Source organism: Budorcas taxicolor, chromosome 8 (genome assembly GCF_023091745.1).
Source record: "Budorcas taxicolor isolate Tak-1 chromosome 8, Takin1.1, whole genome shotgun sequence".
Classification (NCBI taxonomy): domain Eukaryota; kingdom Metazoa; phylum Chordata; class Mammalia; order Artiodactyla; family Bovidae; genus Budorcas; species Budorcas taxicolor.
In genome coordinates, this window is record NC_068917.1 from 84,131,592 (window position 1) to 84,155,793 (window position 24,202).

Here is a 24,202-nt window from a genome sequence, read left to right on the forward strand (position 1 = left end):
CTTTCTCAGGAAGAGGAAGTTTAGCTCCTGTGCCTCTTGGTTCCCTCCCACCCTCCTCCCTTCTCTCACCCTTCTCTCTTTTCCTTCCTGTGTTGCTTCCTGCCTTCCTTTTTTTCCCTCTGAGTTAGTGCTCTGAAATACTGTTGGCGCCTGCTGCATTGCACCCTTGTACCCTAAAGGTCCCAGCTACACTTTTATTTCCCAGAGTTTCTGGTGGACTCTGCTGAGATCCTGGCAGACACTTTCTCATTTGCGTGCCTGCCCTGTTATTATTTCACATGAAAGCTGTCTGTTTTGGCACACATGACTGCCGCGATTTCAGTTGAGCTCCCTGAGCTGAATGGGTGATGTTGTGCAAGGGAAATACAGGTGGGGTTTTCTCTACTGGTGGCCGTGGGGGCGGAGGACAAATCTGCAAGCAGTTCTGGCTTGTGCAGAGCCCACATGATGGCAAATGCATGGCTTTTAAAGGAAGGAACCAGTGTGTACAGTTTCTTAATTTGGAAGGTTTCACAACTGCTTGTGTTCAATTGATGGAGGAGAGGGTTTTTTTTTTTTTTTTTTCAAAGCAAATTCTTCATTCATAAGACTGTAAACAAGTCCTGGATAAATGAGAAATACCGAGGCACAGGAGGTACTCCCTTTACCTCTTCTCTCTTCAGCCTCCCTTCCTGCCATTTCATCAATGCAGCTCTAATCATGGTGTTTGGAGTTTTAAAGCAAAGTATGGGAAATGAGATTAGATATTAATAAATCTCCCTGGCTGGTGCCAGCCCTGGGGCCATTTGCACACCTGAGTGAGTTAACTTCCTTCTCTCTCTCTGCCTATCATTGTGTCATGTGAATTATAAGCATCTGTAGATAGGAAAAGATACCTTTGAAAATCTCAGCCTTACAGAGATTCAGCCTTTATCAGAGTCTCTTGAAACCTCACCCATCCATGGCACCTGTGGTTTGTTACCTCTGTAACCAGCCCTGGCCTGAAATAGAAAATGTTTGGTTCCATTCTTCTCGGCTTTTCCTGTCCTTCTGCGTGACTTCTCACTTTGTCTGTAAGCTACTCGGATTTTTGGCTGAAGGGTCTTCTTTGATCAGTGTCTTGACAGCATGGGCTTCACGTTCCCACACCTGCTCTTCTTTTACAGTCCAGATTTCAGGGTAAATGCTTCCATCGCCTTGTAATTTCTTCAGTGTAAACCTCAGTGCAGGTTACTTATTACAGGTAATAGCCTTTTGATGACGGAGACAACTGCTTGGCAGAAACGGCAGCCTGAGCTGCTGCCAGGAACGCAAACTGCCACTTTATTTATTTCTAAAAGCATCTAAGCTGCGAGCCTATCGGTCGTGATCTAGCATGCACATGATAATAACAGGCTGGCAGGGCTGAGAAAGCTGCCCCAGGGGGTGGCCGTGACGACAGGCCCTGACAAGACTCTTGTGTGTTTTCTCTCCCATTATCCCCAGCCCACACATCGTCTTCCTCTCTCAGAGCACCTTGACTGGAATGAGCCAGCTCTGTGGGACCCGTCTCTGCCATGAAATTGCTCACGCCTGGTTTGGCCTGGCGATTGGGGCTCGAGACTGGACGGAGGAGTGGCTGAGTGAAGGGTTCGCCACTCACTTGGAAGATGTATTCTGGGCCAAGGCACAGCAGGTAAGTTTCAAGTGCACTAAGCATTTCAGTACCCAGAGTCAAGTTCAACTGAGTCTTTCGCTCATTTAGCAGAAAGGTATTGAGTGCTCATTATGCACCTAGGCCCTTGTTCTGTTTGCTTTGTAAATGAGAAGGGAGACCTTGCTCCCCGTGGGGTTCACTGGGGTTCACGATCTAGTGATGACAGGGAGACCAGGTAGGTAAACGACAGCATCTGCAGCTTGCAGGGATGAGTACTGTCAAGAAAACGAAGCCAGATAGAGAGGGGTGGAGGAAGTGCTGTTTTAGAAGGTGCTCATCGGAGAAGGTCTCTGATGAGGAGACGTTTGAGCAAAGACTTGCAGGACAGGTGGTGCTGCGGCATACTCAAGCACTCCTTTGTGGTTGTGGTTGTGTTGACATCGACCGTGTTCTGCTTTGTTAAGTGATGAGATGAAAGTTTAAATCCAGAGTCATGATTTTAGATGTCTGCTGCAAGTAATGAGGAATGAAGCAGCCGGTGTTGCAGATTAGGGAACGGGGAGGACTGTGGTACACCGGCCGCTTCCCCTCAGTTCTGACCAATTGCTGTCATGTTGAAAGGAGGGCTTGATAGAGCCTGGACTTCTAGTGTTTTAAAAGAAACTATGACTCTGGATTTTTATGTGAAATTTATCAGTGTGAAAAATATGCAGACCAAATACACACCGAGGCCAGACCTGCTCAACACACTCCTAGTTTACAACCTCTACTTAATTCGCCACCAGCAATAAGGAAGCTATGGCAGCTAACCTGCTTCCTGCTTGCCTCCTGCTTGTTTTCCAATTCCTAATATCTGGTCACATCTTTTCCCCTACCATCCCTGCATACTGGACGATTTGAATTCTGAAATTCACAAGTTTGTACACATCTGCATGATTTTGGTCAAGTTCCTTCTGCCTGTTGAAATCCTGTATATCTTTCACTAGCCAGCTCAAGGTCACCTTCCTTTGATAGCCCAGGCTCTTCATCTCATTCACAGTTCGGTAATGCTCTTCTAGAAACTTTGAGTTTCCACTGTAGTTGTACTTACCTCTTTTTTCTCACTTGTTTCTTCTTCCTGCTATCCTCATGAGTAGGCAATAACCTCTTTCACAGTGGCACAGTGTCCTGCTCATCTTCCCACCCTGCTTTCCCACCTTGGCTACTGAGCTAGCAGTGTGCATAGCCGTGTCCCCCTCCACGCAGAATCCTGTGAAGAGAGGTCACATGGCAGATTCTTGAGCAGAAAGGCTGGGTCTGAAGTAGGACCCAGGTTGGAACCCCAGCTTTGCTGCTTGCCAGCTTTGTGAGTGTCAGGAGGTTAAGTCACCTCTCTGAGGCTCAGTTTCCTCATTTATAAAATGCTTAACCTTGCAGAGTGGAGGGGGTGGTGTGTGAATGAGCTTATTAGCACCGTGCCTGACACATAGAGTGTGTGCGAGAAATACCAGTTGTCCTTCTTGTTCTCGTCATCTTTGTTTTTGCCACCACCTTGCATGGAGTAGGCATTCAGCAAGGATTCTCTCACCATCTCTCCCCTGAGGTGCTTCCACCTGAGACAGTCAGATTTGTGCTATTCTGGTCATCATGAGTGTATGTCAGGTGTCTGATGACCATCTCTCTGCCCTTTATGTCCTGAATCCCCAAAGAGCACTCCCCCTTTATCCTTCCTCTTGCCTCTACCTCCTGGAATCTCTCTGCTTGGGTCCTGCCTCTAGCTGTTCTGCCCTGCATCTGTCGGTACTGATAGAGGCACAAAGCTGGCCTGGCTGCATCTCACAGCTATAAACCTTCCATGTGTCCATTCTCTGCTAGATTCATAGAGATAAAAGGCTAAGTCCACAACGCTGCTTTGAAAAAGATCAGAGTCTAATTTTGAAGATAAGGAAAGCATATAGTGGAAGGAAGAAGAAAATAAGTTAGCAAAGAGAGGTAAACGCTAATTAGTATGGGAGTTCAAAGGTGAAAGAGGCTGGATATGAGAAAATCCAGAAAACCCTCTTGGAGGAGATGACTTCTTATGAGCCTCAAAGGGAACATAGGGGTTAAAGTTTCTCTGTCCCTCCTTTACCCTTAACCTGGAGTAGGGAGCAGTCCACCTCATCATCCTTTAAGGTACATGAAGTAAGTCTTCAATATATGAAACCGCAGATACCCTCTGAAGCGAAGTGTCCATTCTGGAATCAGCACAAAGTTTGGAAACATTTCCAGGGTTCATCCCTTGCTCTGATCCCTTCCTTGAAGGTTGAATAAAACTGAGCTGCTGGTGGTCCCTGCCAAGCCTCCTCAGCCAGAGAAAAGTGCTCCTCAGGGCAGAAAAGGGTGGGTGGCCTCAGGGAACTCTCCCGGTCAAGAAGTTACTTCATCCCTGAACAAGGCATGAGGGTGCAGTGTTACTTTTCTGCCCAGGAGACTGTGCTTTGCAGTGCCACACATTATCAAGTACCGCAAAGGGGAGTGGGGGATCTCTGAACCAGGAGATAGAAACCTCCACTCCTCTCAGTGGGATTCCATAGAGAGAAGTGAATTGAATTAGTGGCAAGTTGAGTCATTTAACTTGTCATCAACTTGGAGAAAGTCTAGACTTCTTCACAGGTGTCTTAGTCGGCTCAGGATGCCATAACAAAGGACCACAGACCAAGAGACTTAAACAGGCTGGGAAGTTCAAGATCAAGGTGCTGACAGGCTTGGTTTCTGATGAGGCCTCTCTTCCCTGGCTTGATAAGGGCCATCTTCTCATTATGTTGTTACATGGCCCAGAGAGAGAGTTTCAGTGTCTCTTCCTCTGCTTACAAAGACACCAACCCTATTGGGTTAGGGCCTTATCCTTTTGAACTCGTTTAACCTTAATTACCTCCTTAGAGGCCGCTATCTCCAAACACAGTCACACCGGTGACTAGGTCTTCAACATAGGGTTTCCTGCTGGGGGAACACAATTCAGTCCATAACAACAGGACACACAAATTTTGCTGATCATGTTCACCACTGCCAGCTACTTGGCGCTTCTGTCCCTCCCTGAATGGCAGCCTGCTCCCTGGCCCAACCTTAACCTTCCCCGTTTTTAAAACATTTCACACTCTTTCCAGGCCCCATGAGCTTTGTACATGCTTCCCCTCTTCCTGAAATTTCTCCTCTCCTAGCTGACTCCTGCTTTCCCTAAGGGCCAGTTCAAACCCCATCCCCTCCCCAGGAAAACCTTCTGAACACCCTGGTTGTCCTGGGAGCTCTGGGGTCCTTCTTCAACCCCTACCATCCATCACTGGACTCCAATGGTTAGTATTCTCATCTGTCTCCCTCGACTCCTCGAGGTCATAGTTGTGTCCATTATGTCCCCAGGGCCTAGCAGAGAATCAGTAAATATCTGTTAGTTTCCAGGAATGCCTGTAGACACTGACAGTTCCCTCCCCAGTGGATGTCCTGCCTCCCACCCCACCCACCCCTCACTGTGGCATTTAAAGCCGAGGGGCCTTGTGAGCACACGGGTGACAGCAGCCAGTTCTGCCCAGTAGGGCAGGGGTGATGGCCTTCCCGCCCGAGAGGGAGTCTAGGCATTGGGCTCTTCCTGGTTATATGCAAACAGAGTCATCTGGGTTACATTAGCTCCCCTGTAAACAGCCCTTAACAAAACTGGGGACTGGGAAAAAATAGGAGGTAAATGGAGGGGACCTTTCCCACCTTGTGCGAAAAGACAAGGCAAGAAAGGGCTGGATGGAATCAGAGTGGAAACCAGCCCCTAGGGAGGTCTGCTCTCTCCAGGGCAGGACGAGGGGGGCGGGGCGGGGGTGGTGGAGAGGGAGGCTGTCGGACCAAGGGGCTCCCAAACAGGCAGCGCGGGAGGGCGGGCTGGTTCTTAGTTTGAGGACCTAAAAGACCTCTTTGGTCCTCGGACTTTCCCTATGGGGCACAAGGCGCAGTGGGGGCTGTCTGTGCCATCCCCCCCTGAAACAAAGCCCGCCGCTCCACTGGGCGGCTCTGACTCTGCAGAGGACAGCAGTGACTGTGTTTTGTGTATGTGTGTTTGTGCGTCTGTGCTCCAAGCAGCTGGCCCCCCACGAGGCCCAGGAGCAGCAGAAGCTGAGGGCTTGCCTGCGCTGGCATCGCCTCCAGGATGAGGTGCAGAACTCCCCGGAGGAAATGCAGGTGTTGAGGTAAAGCCCCCATGACCCTGTCACCTTCCCATCCTCCCTATCACGCTCCTGCTTCCCTTCAAGGCACATCCAGGCCATCTCTTAAATCTGCTGGGTTTCCTTTTTAAATTAAATTGGGCTAGATTACTCATCCTCCCAGGGATGTGACTGTTAACATTTTAAGTCTTTCAGGGCGTGGGTTTGGATTTGCCTTCTGACATTTTCCTGGTGTCTGTGTTCAGGAAAAAAAAAACTAGCACAGGGCTATTTCCAGGATCAAATTCTTCATTTGAAGTTCTAATAGTCACTTCACATGGTGACCGTGGACTTGGAGAAGGTGAGGGTCTGTTAGCCTGGCAGACAGTAACCCTTTAAAGCCGAAAGGAGAAAAGAAAAAAAAAAAAAAGCCTTTAGGAAAATATTGATTCCTAAGTGTTTAGTAGTAACAGATGTTTGTGTCAATGGGGCCTTTTGTTCCGGCTGGGTCCCCGGCAGGAGGCCACTCCCGTGCTGGTGGGAGGATTCTACTCTTGGCTCCCTGGTTTTATTTTCAGAGCGTGTCTTGCAACACTTGTAAGATTACTTCTCGCCATTTCACCTTTTTTTTTTTTTTTTTTTTGGTTTCTCTCCTCTCCTTTTCTTCACTTCTCTAAATAGTTGTTTATCTGAAACCTTGAGCCTAGGCCCCAGGAGCACTGTGGTTACTATGGCAACAGAAGCTTTCCTCCTGCCCCCCTGTTGACTGGAGCCAAGCCTTTGGAATCTGCAGTCAGACAGGTGGGAAGGCGGCCATCCAGGAATCGCCCCTTATTTTAGATGGCAGCCCCCAGGGCCAGTCTACCGCCTGGGTAGAAAGAAGCCTGCCTGGACCAGTTCTGTTGCCATTTGTTTTTAAATAAAAACCCCCCTTCTGCAGTGACTGCACACTAAGGCCGAGGTCTGAGGGAAATGCCGAGCCCAACCTGACCCCAGCGAGGCTAGCCAGTGCTTTTGTGCAGCAGCGCTGGGTGTGGCCACTCTTCCCAGGGAGATGTCTTCCCTCGCACACTAACAGCAGGCGTCAGCTGACTCATCCATTGTTTAGGAGCCAGGAGCCTGCCCTCCCCACCCAGTGCCACTATGAGCATCCTTTCCCTCAGCTGCCAGAAGGGCGACACCCTTGGCCACCGTGGATAGGGCCACCGCTCTCTCAGAACTTTCACTTAGCAGGGACCCTCTTGTGTGCACAGCTTAGTTACAGGCAGTGAGAAGCTGATGCGAAGGGAACCCGGAGATTTATAGTAGGAGGGGTGGGGAGTGCCTCTTGGAGGAGCACCAAGGCCTGCAGGCAGGAAAGGGCCTGGCATGCTGGGGTTGAGGAAGAAAGAACGGTGGTGGTGCAGTTGGAAGGTCGGGAGAGGCGGGTGGGAGCTGGATCATCTGGCCTTGTCCTGAGTTGCTCCAGGGCCTTAAGGACAGAGGATCTGATCTGTCTGGTGTTTTGACACTGCTTCCCTGGCCGCTGTGTGGCATGGATTGCAGGCAGCAGACAAAAAGCAAGGAGGAGGGTTAGAAGTTGCAGGAGTCCACACTACCCCTGGCGGCGGGGTAGACGCAAGAAGCAGGCCTGTTTAAGACATGCTTTGGCAGTGGAACTGGCAGATCTTTGGTCTATTGAATATGGAGAAAAGGAAAATGAAAGTGTCTAGAATGACTTCTAGGCTTTTGACTTGAGCAGCTGGGTAGACAGATGGTGATGCCATTTGGTGAGATGGTAAAGACTTTGGGAGGAGCAGGCTTTGGAGGGAAGAATAAAGATTTCGGTCTTACATGTTGTTAACTGTGATGTGCCAAATAGACATTCAGTATGGAGACTGCAGTGGGGTTTACAAGTCAGGAGCTCAGTGGAGAGCCTGAAACATTCACCCTTATGGATACTTACAATTCTGAGCCTGTTGAAATTACCAGGTAGAAAAAATAAGTGAGAGAAGAGGTTGGGAGGAAGATGAGGAGTCAGCAGAGAAACTGGGAAAATCAATGCAGAGAAAACCCAGAGGCCAGGAGTCATGGAAGCCAGGAGGGAAAATGAGTCAAGAAGGTGAAGTGGGGTGTCAGATGTTGCTGAGCGGTGTCGTAAAAGGGCTGGAGAGAAGTGACCTTTGTTTGGATCACATGAAAGATGTTGGTGACCTTGACATGCATGCATTTATTCATGAGTGTGGAGAAGGGAGTCAGATTGGAGTGGGTAGAGAGTGAATGGGAGGTCAGGAAGCAGAGACACTGAGTCTGGACTTTGTGAGAGGAGTTGTGCTGGGAGGGGAGCAAGGTGAGGGCCTGGGAGGTTTGTTTTAAGGCGGCTGATGCAGGAACAGACTGGTGTGTGAGCTGTGTAATTTCACCAATCCCGCCAAGACTCAAGTCTCTCAAGACTCAGTTTCCCCACTTTCCAAGTCTCTAAGTCCCTTCGATACTTCCAGTTCTGAATGACCAGAGACCATCTCAGTGGGTAAGGATATTATAACTAAAGTTAGTTGATGAAATGTGTTCCCAACATCTAAACAGCCGGATGTCCACTGGGAAGTCAGTACACACAGGCAGAGAGCCTTGTCTCGGGGCTTCATGGAACTTCTGACGTCCAAGAGCTTTTCCTTTGTGTGTGGAGCTGGGAGAAGGAATCCACTATTTTTAGACCCTTGTGCTAGAAGGCTTATTATGGCATTTGTTTTTCTTAGTATTCAGAAATTGTGTTTGCCTAAATTTAGGCTAACCATGAAATGAGTGCATTTGAAAGAGTGTTGCACATCAGTATGGAAAATATTGTTATCAGATGCACTTACAATGAAGAGGAAATGTTTCTGAACCTGCCCTGAATTGTATAGTCTCAGTTTAGTTTACTCCCATCCCTTAGAATTCTCCCTTAAATGGGCACAGAGAACCTAGAATGACAGAAAGTGAAAAGGAAAAACCCGGATTGTAAAAATTTATTCTCAGATTTTTGTTTTAATACAAAAATAAGACCTTGGAAAAGAAGTCTCATAAAATGATCATCAAAGATGCTATCTTTTTCCCCCTCTCTATTAAGATACCCCATGGTCTTGAAATAATGGACCAAGAACAATTTAGAAGTCTTAGTTTCACATTGCCAGATACAGTGGAAACTTCAACTTATCTTTGCAACAACTTTCAACATGGTTGACCACTCTTTCTAAAAACACTTTCTTCTCTTGGCTTCTGTGTCGCAGTCTCCTTGATTACCTTCTGCTTCACTGCTGGTCCTTCCTCACCTCTCCTGCTGGCCATTTCACATCTTCGCTTAGGTGACTCGTAGTTTTGAAAGACTGGTTAAGGTGTCCAACATCATATAGCTGATTAAGAGCAGAGTGGGGGTTGGAATAATCCTTTTTTTCCTACTCTATCTTCCTGCCTCTGAAGAACTCGATATAGCATTTAGTTGCAGTAAAAAAAAAAAAAGAAAGAAAGAAAGAAAACTCCAGGCATCTTGAACTGTGGAAGGACATGAAAGGTTGTGTTGGAAAAAGAATTCTTAGACCAAAACATCTTTGTGTTTTTACACGTAAGAGTGTATCTGATTATTTCAGTCAATATAGGGAAACAGCGAATTCAATATTGTGTTGATGATATTAAAGGAGTATTAACAAAGTGAGAAGAGAAAAATTAAAATTATGTTTGTCTCTGACTTGCTAATTTCAGTAATTTATAAGACCTGTTCCATTTGTACCTTCCATATTCCCAGTGTTGAATTACAGCTCTCATCAAATGTGTCTTAAATCGGCCTAGTGGTAAGTTTTATTTGGTTACAGCAGTTCCTTGGGTTTTCCTATCTCTCTCAGCCTTCACTGGCTAGGGAGCCTGTAACGTGTCTGCAGGCTCCTAAGGCATAGTTCCAAAAGGCTAGGGTCACATTACTACTGGCTCCATGCCTTTTCTCATTTGTTAATTATTAAAATGCCTTTCCCATAGACAAGACCCCAGTGGCTGTCTCCAGACTCTCCCTCACCTCTCCACCACCCCGGGCAGAACTGTTCACCCTGCAAAGCCTGATCTTACTGCCGTTCCACTCTCCCCTGCCTGGCAGCCATTGCTTTAATCTCTCCTATTCCTTTCCCCAATCCCCGGCCTAAAAGCCCCTCCCTTGTCCATTGTAGGAGCCATGACTCTTGACAAGCAAGGTGCCTTCTGAAAGGCTCCCATGCCTCTGGTCTCCTGGGTATAGCTGCATCCGGCCTCTTCCAAGTGCTTTCAGTTAGCATATCATGACTGGCCAGCGGGATGGAAGAGCTCCGGTGGCAGGGTCAGAAGAAATCTCTGTTGGTTTTTATTGTTTGTGATTTATTATCACTTCCCCCCTTTACTGGATTCATTGTTAAAAGTCAAACTCGTGCTGAGAAAACCTTAAAATATATCACGTTGAAGAGGTGCTGACAAGCCCAGTGTCTGACGTGGCTCTTTCTAACTACTGCCTCCACAGTTGATACGGTTCTAGAGAAATGTGAGCTCTTTTCGTATCTTCCTCGTGAATCCCTCTCTGCTCCCCCCCATTACAAAGACATCCCATAATAAGAGGAAACCCTTCAAGTCTGTAACTCTATGGCCAAAATGGAATGTTCCTGCCATGAGTCCTTTGAATTTGCACAGTACCTAAGCACAGTTTTCCATATTTCCCTTAAAAACCTATGTGTAAACCTTCTCTAGTATGCATGAAGTCTTCACCTTTAAAGTTTTTTTCAAAATTCTTATTTCTAATCCTTCAAGAACACAGCAATCTTTTCCCACCCACGTGTGGGAACGTGTCCATCCACAGCCACACAAGCCTTTCTCATGGAAAAACTCCAGCCCAGAGTGTCAGTCTTCACCACTGCTCCTCCACCCTGAGCCTGAACACTCCCCGGAATTCTTTCAGTGGCCCTGCAGGCACAAATAAATCCCTTCGCTCCTCCTTGGGCAGCTCCCTTCTGTGTTGCCTTTGGTATCTATTCCAGACCTTCCCCTCCCTCCTTTCCTTCTCTTGCTCCTGCCCCAAAGAAAAGACTGAAGCCACCAGCCTTTGATTCTGTAAGTACATCAGCATCCATGTCTACCCTGACCTCTCAGATGTCTGAGTGCTAACCTGACAGTCTCAGTACAACTAAAGAGAAATGTCCGGTTCCAGAAACAGAACTAGAAATGAATATGCCTTGATACATATCACAGAGCTACATATATGAGTGAGCTTTAGACCCCTCTGTCTATAAGAGAGACACGAAGGAAGATTAGCATACCGAGGGAGGAAGAAGATCCTCCTTTGGACATGAACTGGGGTCACAAGTCTAGGGAAAATTGTTCCTAAGGGCCCTGTGCCCTTATGATCACCAGATCCTGTAAACATAGTTTACCTTATTAGGCTTAACTCATCAGGCTCCTCTCCTCTTAATCTTACCGTATTAGGCTCCTCTGCTTTGTTTGGTACTGTTAATAACTCTTTCCTTCTGGAAATTTCTGTTTCATGGCTGCCGCTCTTCTGGTTCTCCTTGGTCCCGTCTGCCATCCCCCTTCCATCTCCTTCACAGTCTTCATCTTCCTGTACTTAGAGTTGGCCTTCCCTAGGGGACCCCTCCTGACTGCTCATCCTCCTGGAGTGGTTTCATTTAAACACTTTCTCTTCGTGGGGATTCCTCTGAAAGCACATGAAATTCTTGTCAAAGAGATTTGTTAGGAAGAAGTCTCAGAAGGGGAAAATGGAAGGGAGAATGGACTGCCAAGCCGGGTGCCATGATATCAAGTCAGGTTATACAGGAGTGCCCTGGAAGCAGTGTGGGTCCGCTTCAGAATGGTCTGCATCAGGGGCAAGGAGTGCAGAGAGTGAATGTTCCAGCGCCTGTCATCATTGCTGAGAGAGAAATACATTCCAGGTGCTTCTGGTTCTTGTGTTCACAGGCAAAAGAGGCTCAGGCGACCTGAGGGTCACATCTGACAAAGAGTCAAGAGAACATGCCGAGAGCTTATGTGAACACAAATGATGAAGGGGTCCCATGGGATATGAGTGGGGCATTAGCACAGCTGGCCACACCTCTCGTCTGTGCTGTAGGCTCCCAAACCTCCAGCTCTCTCTTAAAGATCAGATGTGAATGCTGAACTGTCCATATGACACCATCTCTCCCTGGTGGCTCAGATGGTAAAGAATCTGCCTGCAATGCTGGAGACCCAGGTTCGATCCCTGGGTTGGGAAGATCCCCTGGCGAAGGGAATGGTTACCTACTCTAGTATTCTTGCCTGGAGAATCCCCATGGACAGAGGAGCTTGGTGGGCTACAGTCCATGGGATCACAAAGAGTTGGACACAACTGAGCAGCTAACATCTTCATTTTCCTTCTTTCTTTCTCCCTGTAGCCCACCAGGTTCCTCTGTCCATCGGGGTTCTCCAGGCAAGAATACTAAATGCCAGGTGCTTGATAAATGCTGAAGAAGTGAATGTTGTAGACAACATGATCTCTGTCTGAGTTTCTTTGTATATTATACAGAGAGTTGAAATATTGTTCACAACAGAGTAGATAGACAAATTCTAGGCTGCATCCTCAGAATTCAAAGAGCTACGAGTTTAATATTTGTAAGCTTAGTTAGAACGGGCCATTCAGAAGATGTGAGGCTTGAGCTTGGAGGGTAAGAGAGAATTGCATTGACGCTAGTAAAGCAGTGAGGGGAAAGGAGCTCAATGAGCAAAGCCTGGCAGGCATAAACAGTGAATTGGCTGTGGAGATAGCCATTAAGTGAGAAATGGGTTTCCTGACTAGGAGAACCATTAAGAACCTCTGAGACTGAAAGTGGACCAGGCTGAGTAATGGAGTTCCTTTGATGCCAAATTCAAGAGTTTGCATGTGACTGTCTAGGCAGTGGGAAACTTTTTTCAGTTCCAAGAATGACATAGTGAAAATGGCATTCTGGGAAGATTACCCAGCCTTTGGGATAACGTACAATCAGAGAGAGAGTGTAGAGAGGCCAGATAGAATTAGATGGCTGTTTCAGGAACCCAGACCTGAGATTTGAAGAGCTTGGGACCCTCTTCTTAAATGGTCTAAGGCTTTGAATGAGTCGCTCATTTGGGGTTTTTCAAAACTGATTGAAATGTCCATATAGCTTCAAGACGGCTTCTAATAAAAGGATGTAAAGCTGTCTCTGATCCTAGATAAGGACCGACCCAATAAAGGAACTGGTTGAATACGTGAGCTTTGTGAAGCTTGTTACGACTTGAACAAGGTGAAGGGCTACAGTCCCAGTGCCTTCTTGGCCAGGACCTAGTCTACCCTGCCTCTTTTTAGAAAAAAATCGTCTGAGGATGCAGACCTAAACTCTCCAGAGCTCGTTAGTGCTCAGTTCTCAACCCAGGAGAAGTAGCATAGGGTTAAGTCAGCCTCGAAGCCAAACGCCTGGATTTAAGTCCAGTGGTGACGCCACTCCTTGCTGTGTGACCTTCAGAGAGGTACGCAACCAGACTGATCTTAGCTCCTCACGGCAGAATGGGAATAGTAACGCAACAGTTTCCACTTTATAGGTGAATGTGAGCAATAAATGTGATGAATACATGCAAATCATTTAGAGTACATGTGTTAGACTAAATCACAGGGAATTGCCATTTTGATACATCTAAAATGACTGACTATTGTGAATTTCCTGTGGTTCAACCTATAGTAAATACTCAACACATGTTAGATACTGTCATCTAGACCCTCTGGCACCAGGTAAATGTTTGCTCAACAAGTGACAGAGGGCTCAAGGACGCAGCCCCATGGCCAGCCTCACTCTCTCCTGGTTTATTCTGGTTTCTGTCTCCTCCTTCATGGCTGCCACCCTCCAGCTGGCGACCACGGAGGCACCCTGCTCCTGTCTCTTAACCAAGCAGAGCCTAGAAACACCTACCTTTCCTCCTCACAAACTTGCAATTGGCTAGAATGTTCCAAAGTTAATTTTGCTAAGAAATTAAGAGAATTTTTTTTTTTTAGTCAGTTAGTTATTAGCCACACCTCACGCAGCATGTGGGTTCTTAGTTCCCAAACCGGGGATTGAACCTGAGCTCCCTGTAGTGGAAGCTCAGAGCTTCTACCACTGGACTGCCAGGGAATTCCCAAGAGAGGATTTTTTTTAAAGCAGAAGAATGCCTGGTTACAAATAGAAAGGGTAAGATTAAAAGCAAGCACACCGCGCCGCCACCCTCCCTTCCCCCCCAGAAAATCTGAACATTAAACAGAGATGCTCAAATGAACAGCCTGAGGAAAGAATTAACTTGGCAATGCTTCTAAGACTGCTGGGAACCTATTTCTGGTCTAATCTCTACATAAGGGCCACCCTGGTGTCCCCTCTGGCTCTGCTCTGTACAGCTTCCCCGGCCTCTATGCAGAATCTGACTACAGCCCTGAGAAGAAAAACGTTCTTTGGTGTATGGCCTTCAAGAGTTCTAACCCGAGCTCAGACCACTAGCACTGGCCTGTGAGGGTCTCGATATCTGTATCTTGGAACTCTTGCGCTCCACCCTCCATCACTCAGGCTCAAGGTCCCCTCCACCCCGTTATCCCTGTCTGCTGTTTTTTGTTTCTGTTTTTTTGTTTGTTTTTAATTTGAATCACACACGCTGGGCAGCTAGCTGTATAGACTGCTTCTACCCTTTCGTGACAGGAGGTTGCTGTACCTGTGCCAGCATTTTCTGAAAATCTTGAGGGGCTCCCAGCCAACCAGAAACAGACCCTGCCCTTTCCTGTCTCAAAGGCCAGCTCCACCCCCCTTGAGCTGCCCACTCAGTTCCTGAGGGTGGAGGGACACCCTCAGCTCACACTTCTTTTACCCAGCAAAGATGACAGACACATCCTGAATAGTTGACTCAAATAACCCTTCCTTCTTCATTTTTCAGACCATTCTCGGGTTACTCATCACTCAAGTATTTCTAAGGGAGGGGTAGAATTCTCTTTGATAGGCCCATAATTACATATGTAATGTACCTGATGTTTCTTTTTTGCAATAGCATTTAGTAGACTACATTCTTTTTAAATATAGAAAAACATAAAGAAGAAATAAAGTAGTTCATAAGCACTACTAGTTAACCATGTTTTAAAAAAAAAGAAAACTCAGTTTCAGTTTCAGTTCAGTCACCCAGTCGTGTCCGACTCTTTGCGACCCCATGAACCGCAGCACGCCAAGGCCTCCCGTCCATCACCAGCTCCCAAAGTCCATCCAAACCCATGTCCATTGAGTCAGTGATGCCATCCAACCATCTCATCCTCTGTCATCCCCTTCTCCTCCTGCCCCCAATCTTTCCCAGCATCAGGGTCTTTTCAGATGAATCAGCTCTTCACATCAGGTGGCCAGAGTATTGGAGTTTCAGCTTCAGCATCAGTCCTTCCAATGAACATTCAGGACTGATTTTCTTTAGGATGGACTGGTTGGATCTCCTTGCAGTCCAAGGGACCCTCAAGAGTCTTCTCCAACACCACAATTCAAAAGTATCAATTCTTCTGCGCTCAGCTTTCTTTATAGTCCAACTCTCACACCCATACATGACCACTTGAAAAACCATAGCCTTGACTAGATGGACCTTTGTTAGAAAAGCATAAAATTCCATCCCTACCACTGTAGACCTCACCCTGAGATAATCATATTGTCTTGTGAATCCTTTGGAAAATAAGCCTTATAAGCATATATGCATAATTTTTCTATATTGCAACCCTGTGGGGTACTGATTCATTATAACACTATTTGCTTATGAAATATTTTCTTAAAAAATAATTCCTATATTACATAAACCACTCCATAATAGTTCACTCCTATTTTGCTCATCCTCTGAGGATATCTCATGCCCTCAGCCAATTCTAGCACTATCTGCATTACGTTCTTGGGTAATGAATATTAATTTGCCATTCGGAAAAACTCTGAGCCAGTGCGTACTTTTGGCTGTAATCTCATGTAATCCTAAATTGACTCTCTTCTACAGATTATTTGTTTACTCCTCGTATGTCTCCCTCATGCTTTGCATTTAGTTTGTGTTTTGGCCAATTGCTGATCAAAAATGACTGACAAAAGCTGTCCAACTATTTGACTGAAGCTGCTGCAAAGACACAAGAGAAAAATATCTTGGTGGTGGTTTAGTCACTAAGTCATGTCCGACTCTTGTGACACCATGGACTGTGTAGCCTGCCAGGCTCTTCTGTCCATGGGATTCTTTAGGCAAGAATACTGGAGTGGGTTGCCATTTCCTTCTCCAGGGGATCTTCCTGACACAGGAATCGAACCTGGGTCTCCTGCATTGCGGGCAGATTCTTTACTGACTGAGCTACGAGGGTAGCCCAAAATATTAACAAAAAGCAAAAAAAAAAAAATCTTACCACGTATTAAAACCCAATTTCATAGGGGCTCTTCTCCTTTTCAAGTCAATGGTTGAGGAGAGAAGGGATAAAAAAGAGGGGTTGTATTTCTGTTAAACATTGTACTGAAGGGTCTAGTCAAAGTAATTAGCTAAGAAAGTAAAATAAAAGACATTCACATTGGAAAGGAAGAAGTGAAACTATCTTTTTGTGGATGACATAATCTATATGGAAAATTCTAAGGAATCCACCCCAAACACTGTTAAAACTAACAAACAAGTTCATTAAGATTGCAAGATACAAGAGTAGTATACAAAACATGATTGTGCTTCTTTTTGTTTTAATTGAATATTGTGTTAGTTTCAGGTGTACAGCAAAGTGATTCAGTGATTATATATATATATGTATATATATATAGAGAGAGAGAGAGAGATGCTGTGCTCATGTGTGTGCTCAATCACGTCCAACTCTTTGTGATGCCATGGACACTAGCCCACCAGGCTCCTCTGTCCATGGGATTTTCTAGGCAGGAATACTGGAGTTGGTTGCCATTTCCTTTCCCAGGAGATCTTCCTGACCCAGGGACTGAACTGGCATCTCTTGCATCTCCTGCACTGGCAGGCAGTTTCTTTACCACTAAGCCCAAGAAAGAGAGATATATTTTTCACATTATTTTCCATTTAGGTTATTTACAAGATATTGACTATAATTCCCTGCACTATACAGTAAATCCTATTGTTTATCTACTTTATATATGGTAATGTTTATCTGTTAAGCCCAAATTCCCAATTTATCTCTCTCCTTGACTTCCCCTCTGATAACCGTAAGTTTGTTTTCTATGTCTATAAGTCTGTTTCTCTTTTATAAATAAGTTAATTTCTACTACTTTTTAGACTCCACATTACAAGTGATATCATATAATATTAGTCCTTCTCTGTCTGATTCACTTAGTATGTTAATTTCTAGGCCCATCCATGTTGCTGCAAAATGACAATCTTTGTTTTTTAGGGCTGAGTAGTGTTCCATTGTATATATGTACCACATCTTCTTTACCTATTCATTAAGACAGTTGTGTTTCTTTACACTAGCTATAATAATCTGAAAAGGAAATTAAAAGATGAATTCATTTATAACATCAAAAATGATAAAATACTTAGGAATAAGTTTAACAAAAGAAGTGCAAAACATACTAAAAACTATAAAACTCTGCTGAAAGAAATTGAAGAACTGAATAAATGGAAAATTATCCTGTGTTCATGAATTGAAGACAGGGTTGTTAAGATGCAATCCTCCCAACAGTGATCTACAGATTCAATATAATCCCTGCCAAACTTTCAGCTGTCTTTTTTTTTCTTTGTTGCAAAAATGGACAAGCTGATCCTAAAGTTCATATGGAAATTCCAGAGACCCAGAACAGCCAAAGCAATCTTGAAGAACGAAAGCAGAGTACTCATACATCTCAGTTTTAATACTTACTACCAAGTTACAGTGCGCTTCCAAGGTGGCTCAGTGGTGAAGAATCTGCCTGCCAAGCAGGAGATTCTGGTTTGATCCCTGGGTCAGGAAGATCCCCTGGAGAAGGAAATGGCAACCCACTCCAGTATTCTTGCCTGGAGAATCCCATGGACAGAGGAGCCTGGCGGGCTACAGTCCATGAGGTCATAAGTGTTGGACAAGACAACAATAAACAACCAAGTTACAGGAATCAAGACAGCATGGTACTGGCATACGGGCAGACGTGTAGATCAATGGAACAAAATTGAGAATCTGGAAACAAACAGTGCCATTCATGGTCACTTAGTTTTTTTGTTTTTTTTTCTTTTGGTTGCACTGGGTCTTTGTTGCTGCGCCGGTGCTTTCCCTAGGGGCTACTCTTTGTTGTGGTGCCCAGGCTTCACAATGCGCTATTTTCCCTTGTGGAGCACAGGCTCTAGGCACACAGGCTTCAGTAGTTGCAACATGCGGGCTCAGCAGTTTAGCTTAACTGCTCCACAGCACGTGGAATCTTCTCGGACCAGGGATCTAACTTGCGTCTCCTGCATTGGCAGGTGGGTTCTTATCCACTGTACCTCTAGGGAAGTCCAGTCAGTTGGTTTCTGACAAGGGTGCCAGAACTATTCACTGGGGGAAAGAATATTCTTTTCAACAAATGTGCATGGGACAGCTGGATATCCCCATGCAGAAGAATGAAATCAGACTCTCTGCTTCACATCACATATGAAAACAAACTCAACATAGATCAAAGACCTAAATGTAAGTTAAAGCTATTAAACTATTAGGGGGAAAAGCCATAGGTATAAGTCTTCGTGAGCTTGGATTAAGTAACAGTTTCTTAGATATGACACCTAAGGAGGGTCAAAAATCAAAGAAGGAAAGTATCAATAAATTGGACTTTTTAAGTTTCAAACTTTTGTGTTTCAAAGAACTCCATCAAGAAAGTGAAAAGACAACCTACAGAATGATAGAAAGTATATTATAATATACTTTATATTATATATATAAGAGAAAGCAAATTATAATTCTGAGGGACTTGTATCTAGGATATGTAAAGAACTCTTACAACTCAATAAAAAGACAAACAACTCAATTTAAAAATAATTAAAGGATCTGAATAGACATTTCTCCAAAGGAGATATACAATGGCCAAGAAGCACGTACAATGCTTGACCTTATTAGTCATCAGAGAAATGCAAATCAAAGCCTCAGTGAAATATTACTTTATACTTACTAGAATGTGCTAAATCGCTTTGGTTGTGTCCAACTCTTTGTGACCCCAGGCTCCTCTGTCCCTGGGATTCTCTATGCAAAATACTGAGTGGGCTGCCATGTCCTCCTCCAGGGGATCTTCCTGACACAGGGATCAAACCCGAGTGTCTTACGTCTTTTGCATTGGCAGGAGGGTTCTTTACCACTAGGCCACCTGGAAAGATAAGCAAAAAGGACAATGAGGATTTGGAAAAATTAGAACCCTCATACACTGTTGGCGGGAATATAAAACAATACGGCTCCTTTGGAAAGCAGTCCAGCAGATCCTCAGAAGTTTAAACACAGAGTTACCATACAAACCAGAGATTTCACTCTGAAGTTTACATGTAAAAGGAAAACATAAGTTCATACAAAAACATGTACAGGAATGTTCATAGTAGCATTATTCTTAATAACCAAAAAGTGGAAGCAACCCCTGTCCATCAACAGATGAACTGGTAAATAAAATGGGTTATATTCTTACAGTGGAATACTCATTAGCCGTAAGAAGGAACTGAAGCACGGGCCCCTGATACATGAGTAGATGAAGCTCGAAAACACCATGCTAACTGCAAGAAGCTAGACATAAAAGGAAATGTTGTACGATTCCATTTATCTGAAACATCCAGAATAGGCAAATCTATAGAGATAAGAGAGCTTCCCCGATGACTCAGCGGTAAAGAAACTGCCTGCAGTGCAGGAAACTCAGGAAACACGGGCTCAATTCCTGCGTCGGGAAGATCCCTTGGAGGAGAGCATGGCAACCCACTCCAGTATTCTTGCCTGGAGAATCCCTGGTCAGAGGAGCCTGGCAAGCTATAGTCCACAGGATCACAAAAAGTCAAACATGACTAAAGCGACTGAGCATGCGTGCGCATTGAGACGAGAAGTGGACTAATGGTTTTCAGGGTCTGAGGGAGAAAGAGAAAATGGAAAGTGACTGCTTATGGGGTTTCTTTTGGGCATCATGCAAATGTTCTGGAATTCGATACTGGTGTTTGCACAACCTTGTAAGTATACTAAAAACCACCAAATTACACATTTTTAAAAAGGTGAATTTTATGATATACAAGTTGCATCTTTTCTCAATTGTTTAAAAAAGAGAGAGACTGATAGAAATCACTGGATGTTGTATAACATCGCTGTAGCCTTAGTAGGGTTGACCAGCAGTTTTCCAAAGGAGAGACAGAAGGAGAACTTAACACAGGAGGCAGCTGCTGTCCTCAGGGCTGCGGATGCAACCAGAGGAGCCGCTCCCAGTGCTGGATGCCAGGAAGACGTCGCCATGGTGTCTGTGGTATAACACCCCACGCAGAGATGATTCACTTCCAAGGAAGCATCCATCAAGTATAAGTATATACACACCAGTGCGTGTGTTAATTTTTTCCACCCTGGGTAATCCTGATGATTGTGCTGTTATTGACACACGAAAGTCTTTTTTTCTTTAACTGCTCCAAAATATTCCAGGTTATGGATATTCCATGACGGACTAACCATTTGTTTGAACATGTTGATAATCTCTAGTTTTTTGCTTTTACAAACCATACCGTGTGGACTAGTCTTACCTTCCACTTACCATTAGCGCACAGCATATTATATGTAAGGCCTCAACGGAGTGTTGAGTACAGAGCTGCTTTCCCGACTACTCCTCTTGTTTTACATCCAGGTGTGTGTGGGGCTTCAAACTCGGGCGACCCCTCCATCCCCTGCCACCTCTAGTCCCCAGCGTGGTGCCATTCTCCACCCAGGAGGGAAAAGTCCTTCTCCGTTCCCACAGACCATCTGCTCCTCTTTGAGTCATAAGAGGAGACGATCCTTCCCATCATTTCAGCATACGGCTCCACACATGCTGTCAGTGTTCAAAGCGTGCTTCTAACCTCGCCTTGTCAAATGAAGTCATATGTGTTTCATTTGCCTCTTTCTGAGATAAAGTCATGGAGTTTTTGTTTTGTTTTGACATAACCCCCCCCAAAAAAAGTTTTCCATAGCAGACTGACAGCCTGTGCTCTGTGATGATCACCTTGGCCCTGGACAGTGAGAGGCCCCTTTTATCCTGGCTTATGAGGATACTAGTTCAGGTATGTTGCATTCACCTCTCAAAGACAACACTGTACAAAAAGTAACAATTGCTTGGATACGATGCTCCTTAGCTAAGCCGAGCCCTGAATATGTGTGGTTGAATAAAATTCAGTTATGGTTCCTCTAATTCATTTAGGGTTTTTTTGTTTGTTTGTTTTACATCAAAATCACCCTTTGTGGATTTAGTGAGGCTAAGATGAATAGCGATTGATCTTCCCTCATAGCTCAGTGGATAAAGAATATGCCTAAAAGGCAAGAGAGCAGGGTTCTATTCCTGGGTTGGGAAGATCCCCTGGAGAAAAAAATGGCAACCCACTCCAGTATTCTTGCCTGGAGAATCCCATGGACAGAGGAGCCTGGCAGGCTACAGTCCATGGGGTCACAATAGTTGGACATGAGTTAATAACTAAACCACAACCACCAACAAGGCTGCCTGGCAAACCTACTAACTCCATTGTACTGGAGGAATGATGTTTTATTTCTAAATGCTGCAGCTTAAATATACTTGGCAATCCACTCCAGTTGTATTGCCTGGAAAATCCCATGGACAGAGGAGCCAGGTAGGCTACAGTCCATGGAGTCGCAAAGAGTCGGACACAACTGAGCAACTTCACTTTCATTTTCAAATATACTCTGGGCTCTCTCACCTCATAAAATCGTGGACTGTTAGGTCAGAAAGGACCTTAAAAGTGCTTTTGCCTAACCTTCTATCTCCCTGACAGCCACCCAGCTTCTATCTGAGTATTCTAAGGGTTCTGTGGAAACTGCCTGTCTTGGAACAGCCTTCCTTAGCTTAGGCTGGAGCCTGCCTGCATATAGAGTCTGTCCTCTTAGCCCTCATCTCCAGAGTTGCACAGGATTTACCCCTTCTCCCCGAAAAAATCCATGTATCTGTAGACCGTGGTCTTTCCTTTTCTCATCACCAGGTCGCAGGGTTGGGAGGACACTTCCCTGCTTGAGTGAAGTTCTTTGCTGTTCTCTTTGTTGACCATGGCCTTGTCCAGTGGACACCTGAACTGAACACAGCGCTCTATGTGAGGTTACACCTGTGAAGAGTGCAGTCTCACTATTATTGCTTCCCTTCATCTGGATAACTCAGAAAAGAAAGGACAGCTATTAATAGAGTTAGTTGAGGACACTCACATGTAGACCATTTCTGTTGTTGTTCAGTCACCAAGTTGTGTCCGACTCTTCGTGACCCCATGGACTGCAGCACGCCAGGCTTCCCTGTCCCTCACCATCTCCCGGGGTTTGCCCAAGTTCATGTCCATTGAATTAGTGATGCCATCCAACCATCTCATCCTCTGTCACTCTCTTCTCCTGCCTTCAATCTTTCCCAGCATTAGGGTCTTTTCCAATGAGTCAGCTCTTCGCATCAGGCGGCCAAAGTATTGAACATATTCCATTTTTAAACCTGGTATTATATATACACCTTCTCAGGAACGTCTTACCATTCCAATTCCTATGCATTTTTTTCCCTTTCATTACATTTTTTCCTTTCCTTTCAGTTACATTCATTGAGTGCTTCCGATGTGCTAAACACTATTCTAAGCACTTGACATACACTTATTTAATCCTCAAAATGGCTCGAGGTACCAGTACCATCTTCCTCCCCATTTGATGAATGAGGAAACAGTATGCATCTAGCAACTGACCACCTTTCTACCTCTACAAAGTGGCGGAGCCAGGATGAAAGCAGAGGCAAGTCTGGCTCCAGAGTCCGCTCTCCCTGCTGTCTGCCCCTATCCCCAGCAGGACTCCCTGTTAATTCTCATTGCTCCTATTGATCTCACCTACTATTTGTTTATTGTTTTGGAAAGCCACATCATCACCTCTTGCTGCCTGTTGAGTTTACAGACAATTTAATATACCAAATCTTTTTCATAGTTAAATACTTTTAAAAGCTTCTTTGTCCTTCTTGATTGTTGTTTTTATTAATTTCAGATCCTCATTCCAGCCTGTGCTTTCTGTTTTTGACTGTAGATGCTGTCAGTCAACCAGTTAGACTGCCATACTCAACGTATTTGCAAATTTATTAAGCCAGTAAGTCATCATTCCTTGGAAGGACTCCCTCCCAGTTATAGCAAGTAATTAATCAACAGCATTGAGGTTCTGTTTTTTAACCTTCTGCAAAGCTATGAAATAGCCACCATGTGCTCACCACTACCTCCATCCTGCCAGCTGCCTTAGAGAAGTCAGGATGCTGATACCCACAGTGAATTTCTGGAAGTCACCCTCAAGATCCCATGCTACCTCCTTGCAGCCCATCATTTTCTAACTGCTCACAAGCTATCTGTTCGATACACGGTCACAGACTTTGCTTCCCCTCCTCTTATTCCATCTTCCTTTACAAAATCAGAATGACGTTTGTCTATCTCCATCAGTCCCCTTCCCATTGTCTCCATGATTTGATGATTCCAGAGGCCTGTGATTGCAGGTGGAAGCTTTCTGAGCTGTGACATGCCCCTCACCTGGCCTGGAGTCAGAACTTCTGTAAATAGTGAAGTCACCCTGTCCACTGATACCAAGAATCAGTTCTCAAATAGGAAACATTAGTTCCCACATAACAATGCTTGTTCTACCATATATAGCTTGAAAATTATTCTCCTGGGCAGAAAGTTTGAAGCAAAGTGGGAGTCAAGTAGTTCTGTTCATCCTGTCACCTCTTAACACGTGGTTTTCTTTAGGCTCTAAACATTGCTGCAAAAGCCCTTTTTATTGTCCTGGTCATCCTCCTTTAGCACAAACTCATTTGGAATGTCTACCTTTCTGGCAATGAATTTCCAGCTTCCCAGCTCTTGTAGATAGCTTCCTCCAGCAACCCCCTTTCCTCTTTTGTACAGGCCCTCTTACAACACCCCTTTATCCTGGGCACACTTTCCTCGTTTGCTTCTTTTTCTCCTTTGAAAACAGTACAAATTACCTCTTGGTGTGCTGAATATGATGATAGACTGCACAAATTAATTGTATTAATCCATTCTTTTTTTTTTTTTTCTCTCTCTCTTTTTTGGGGATTTTATTCTTAGAAAGGAATTTCTGATTTATGGCCATTCAAAACTCAAGGACTATTTTGGTTTTTTATTAATGCTCATTACTTCCTGCTTTTCTAAGTTTTTTCTTTCATTTCCCTGCCCTGCTTATCAAATTTGTGGACTTTTTTGTGTTTTCCACAGTTCTGCTAACTACAGAGTCTTTTCTCATCGCCCTCGTCAGCAGCTGACCTCTCTTGCTCTGTGTACCAACCACTGGCTTCTTTCACCCTCAGGGGACAGAATA

General features: G+C 45.0%; 1 protein-coding gene across 1 annotated transcript in view; it reads left to right on the top strand.

The window, feature by feature from the left end:
• AOPEP (aminopeptidase O (putative)) overlaps window positions 1–24,202 on the top strand; it is a 415,716-nt gene that overhangs the window by 254,001 nt on the left and 137,513 nt on the right. The window contains exons 6-7 of the mRNA XM_052644727.1: window positions 1,465–1,654; window positions 5,696–5,802. Of these exons, the coding sequence (XP_052500687.1) occupies window positions 1,465–1,654; window positions 5,696–5,802 (297 nt within the window). The remainder of the gene's footprint in view (window positions 1–1,464; window positions 1,655–5,695; window positions 5,803–24,202) is intronic.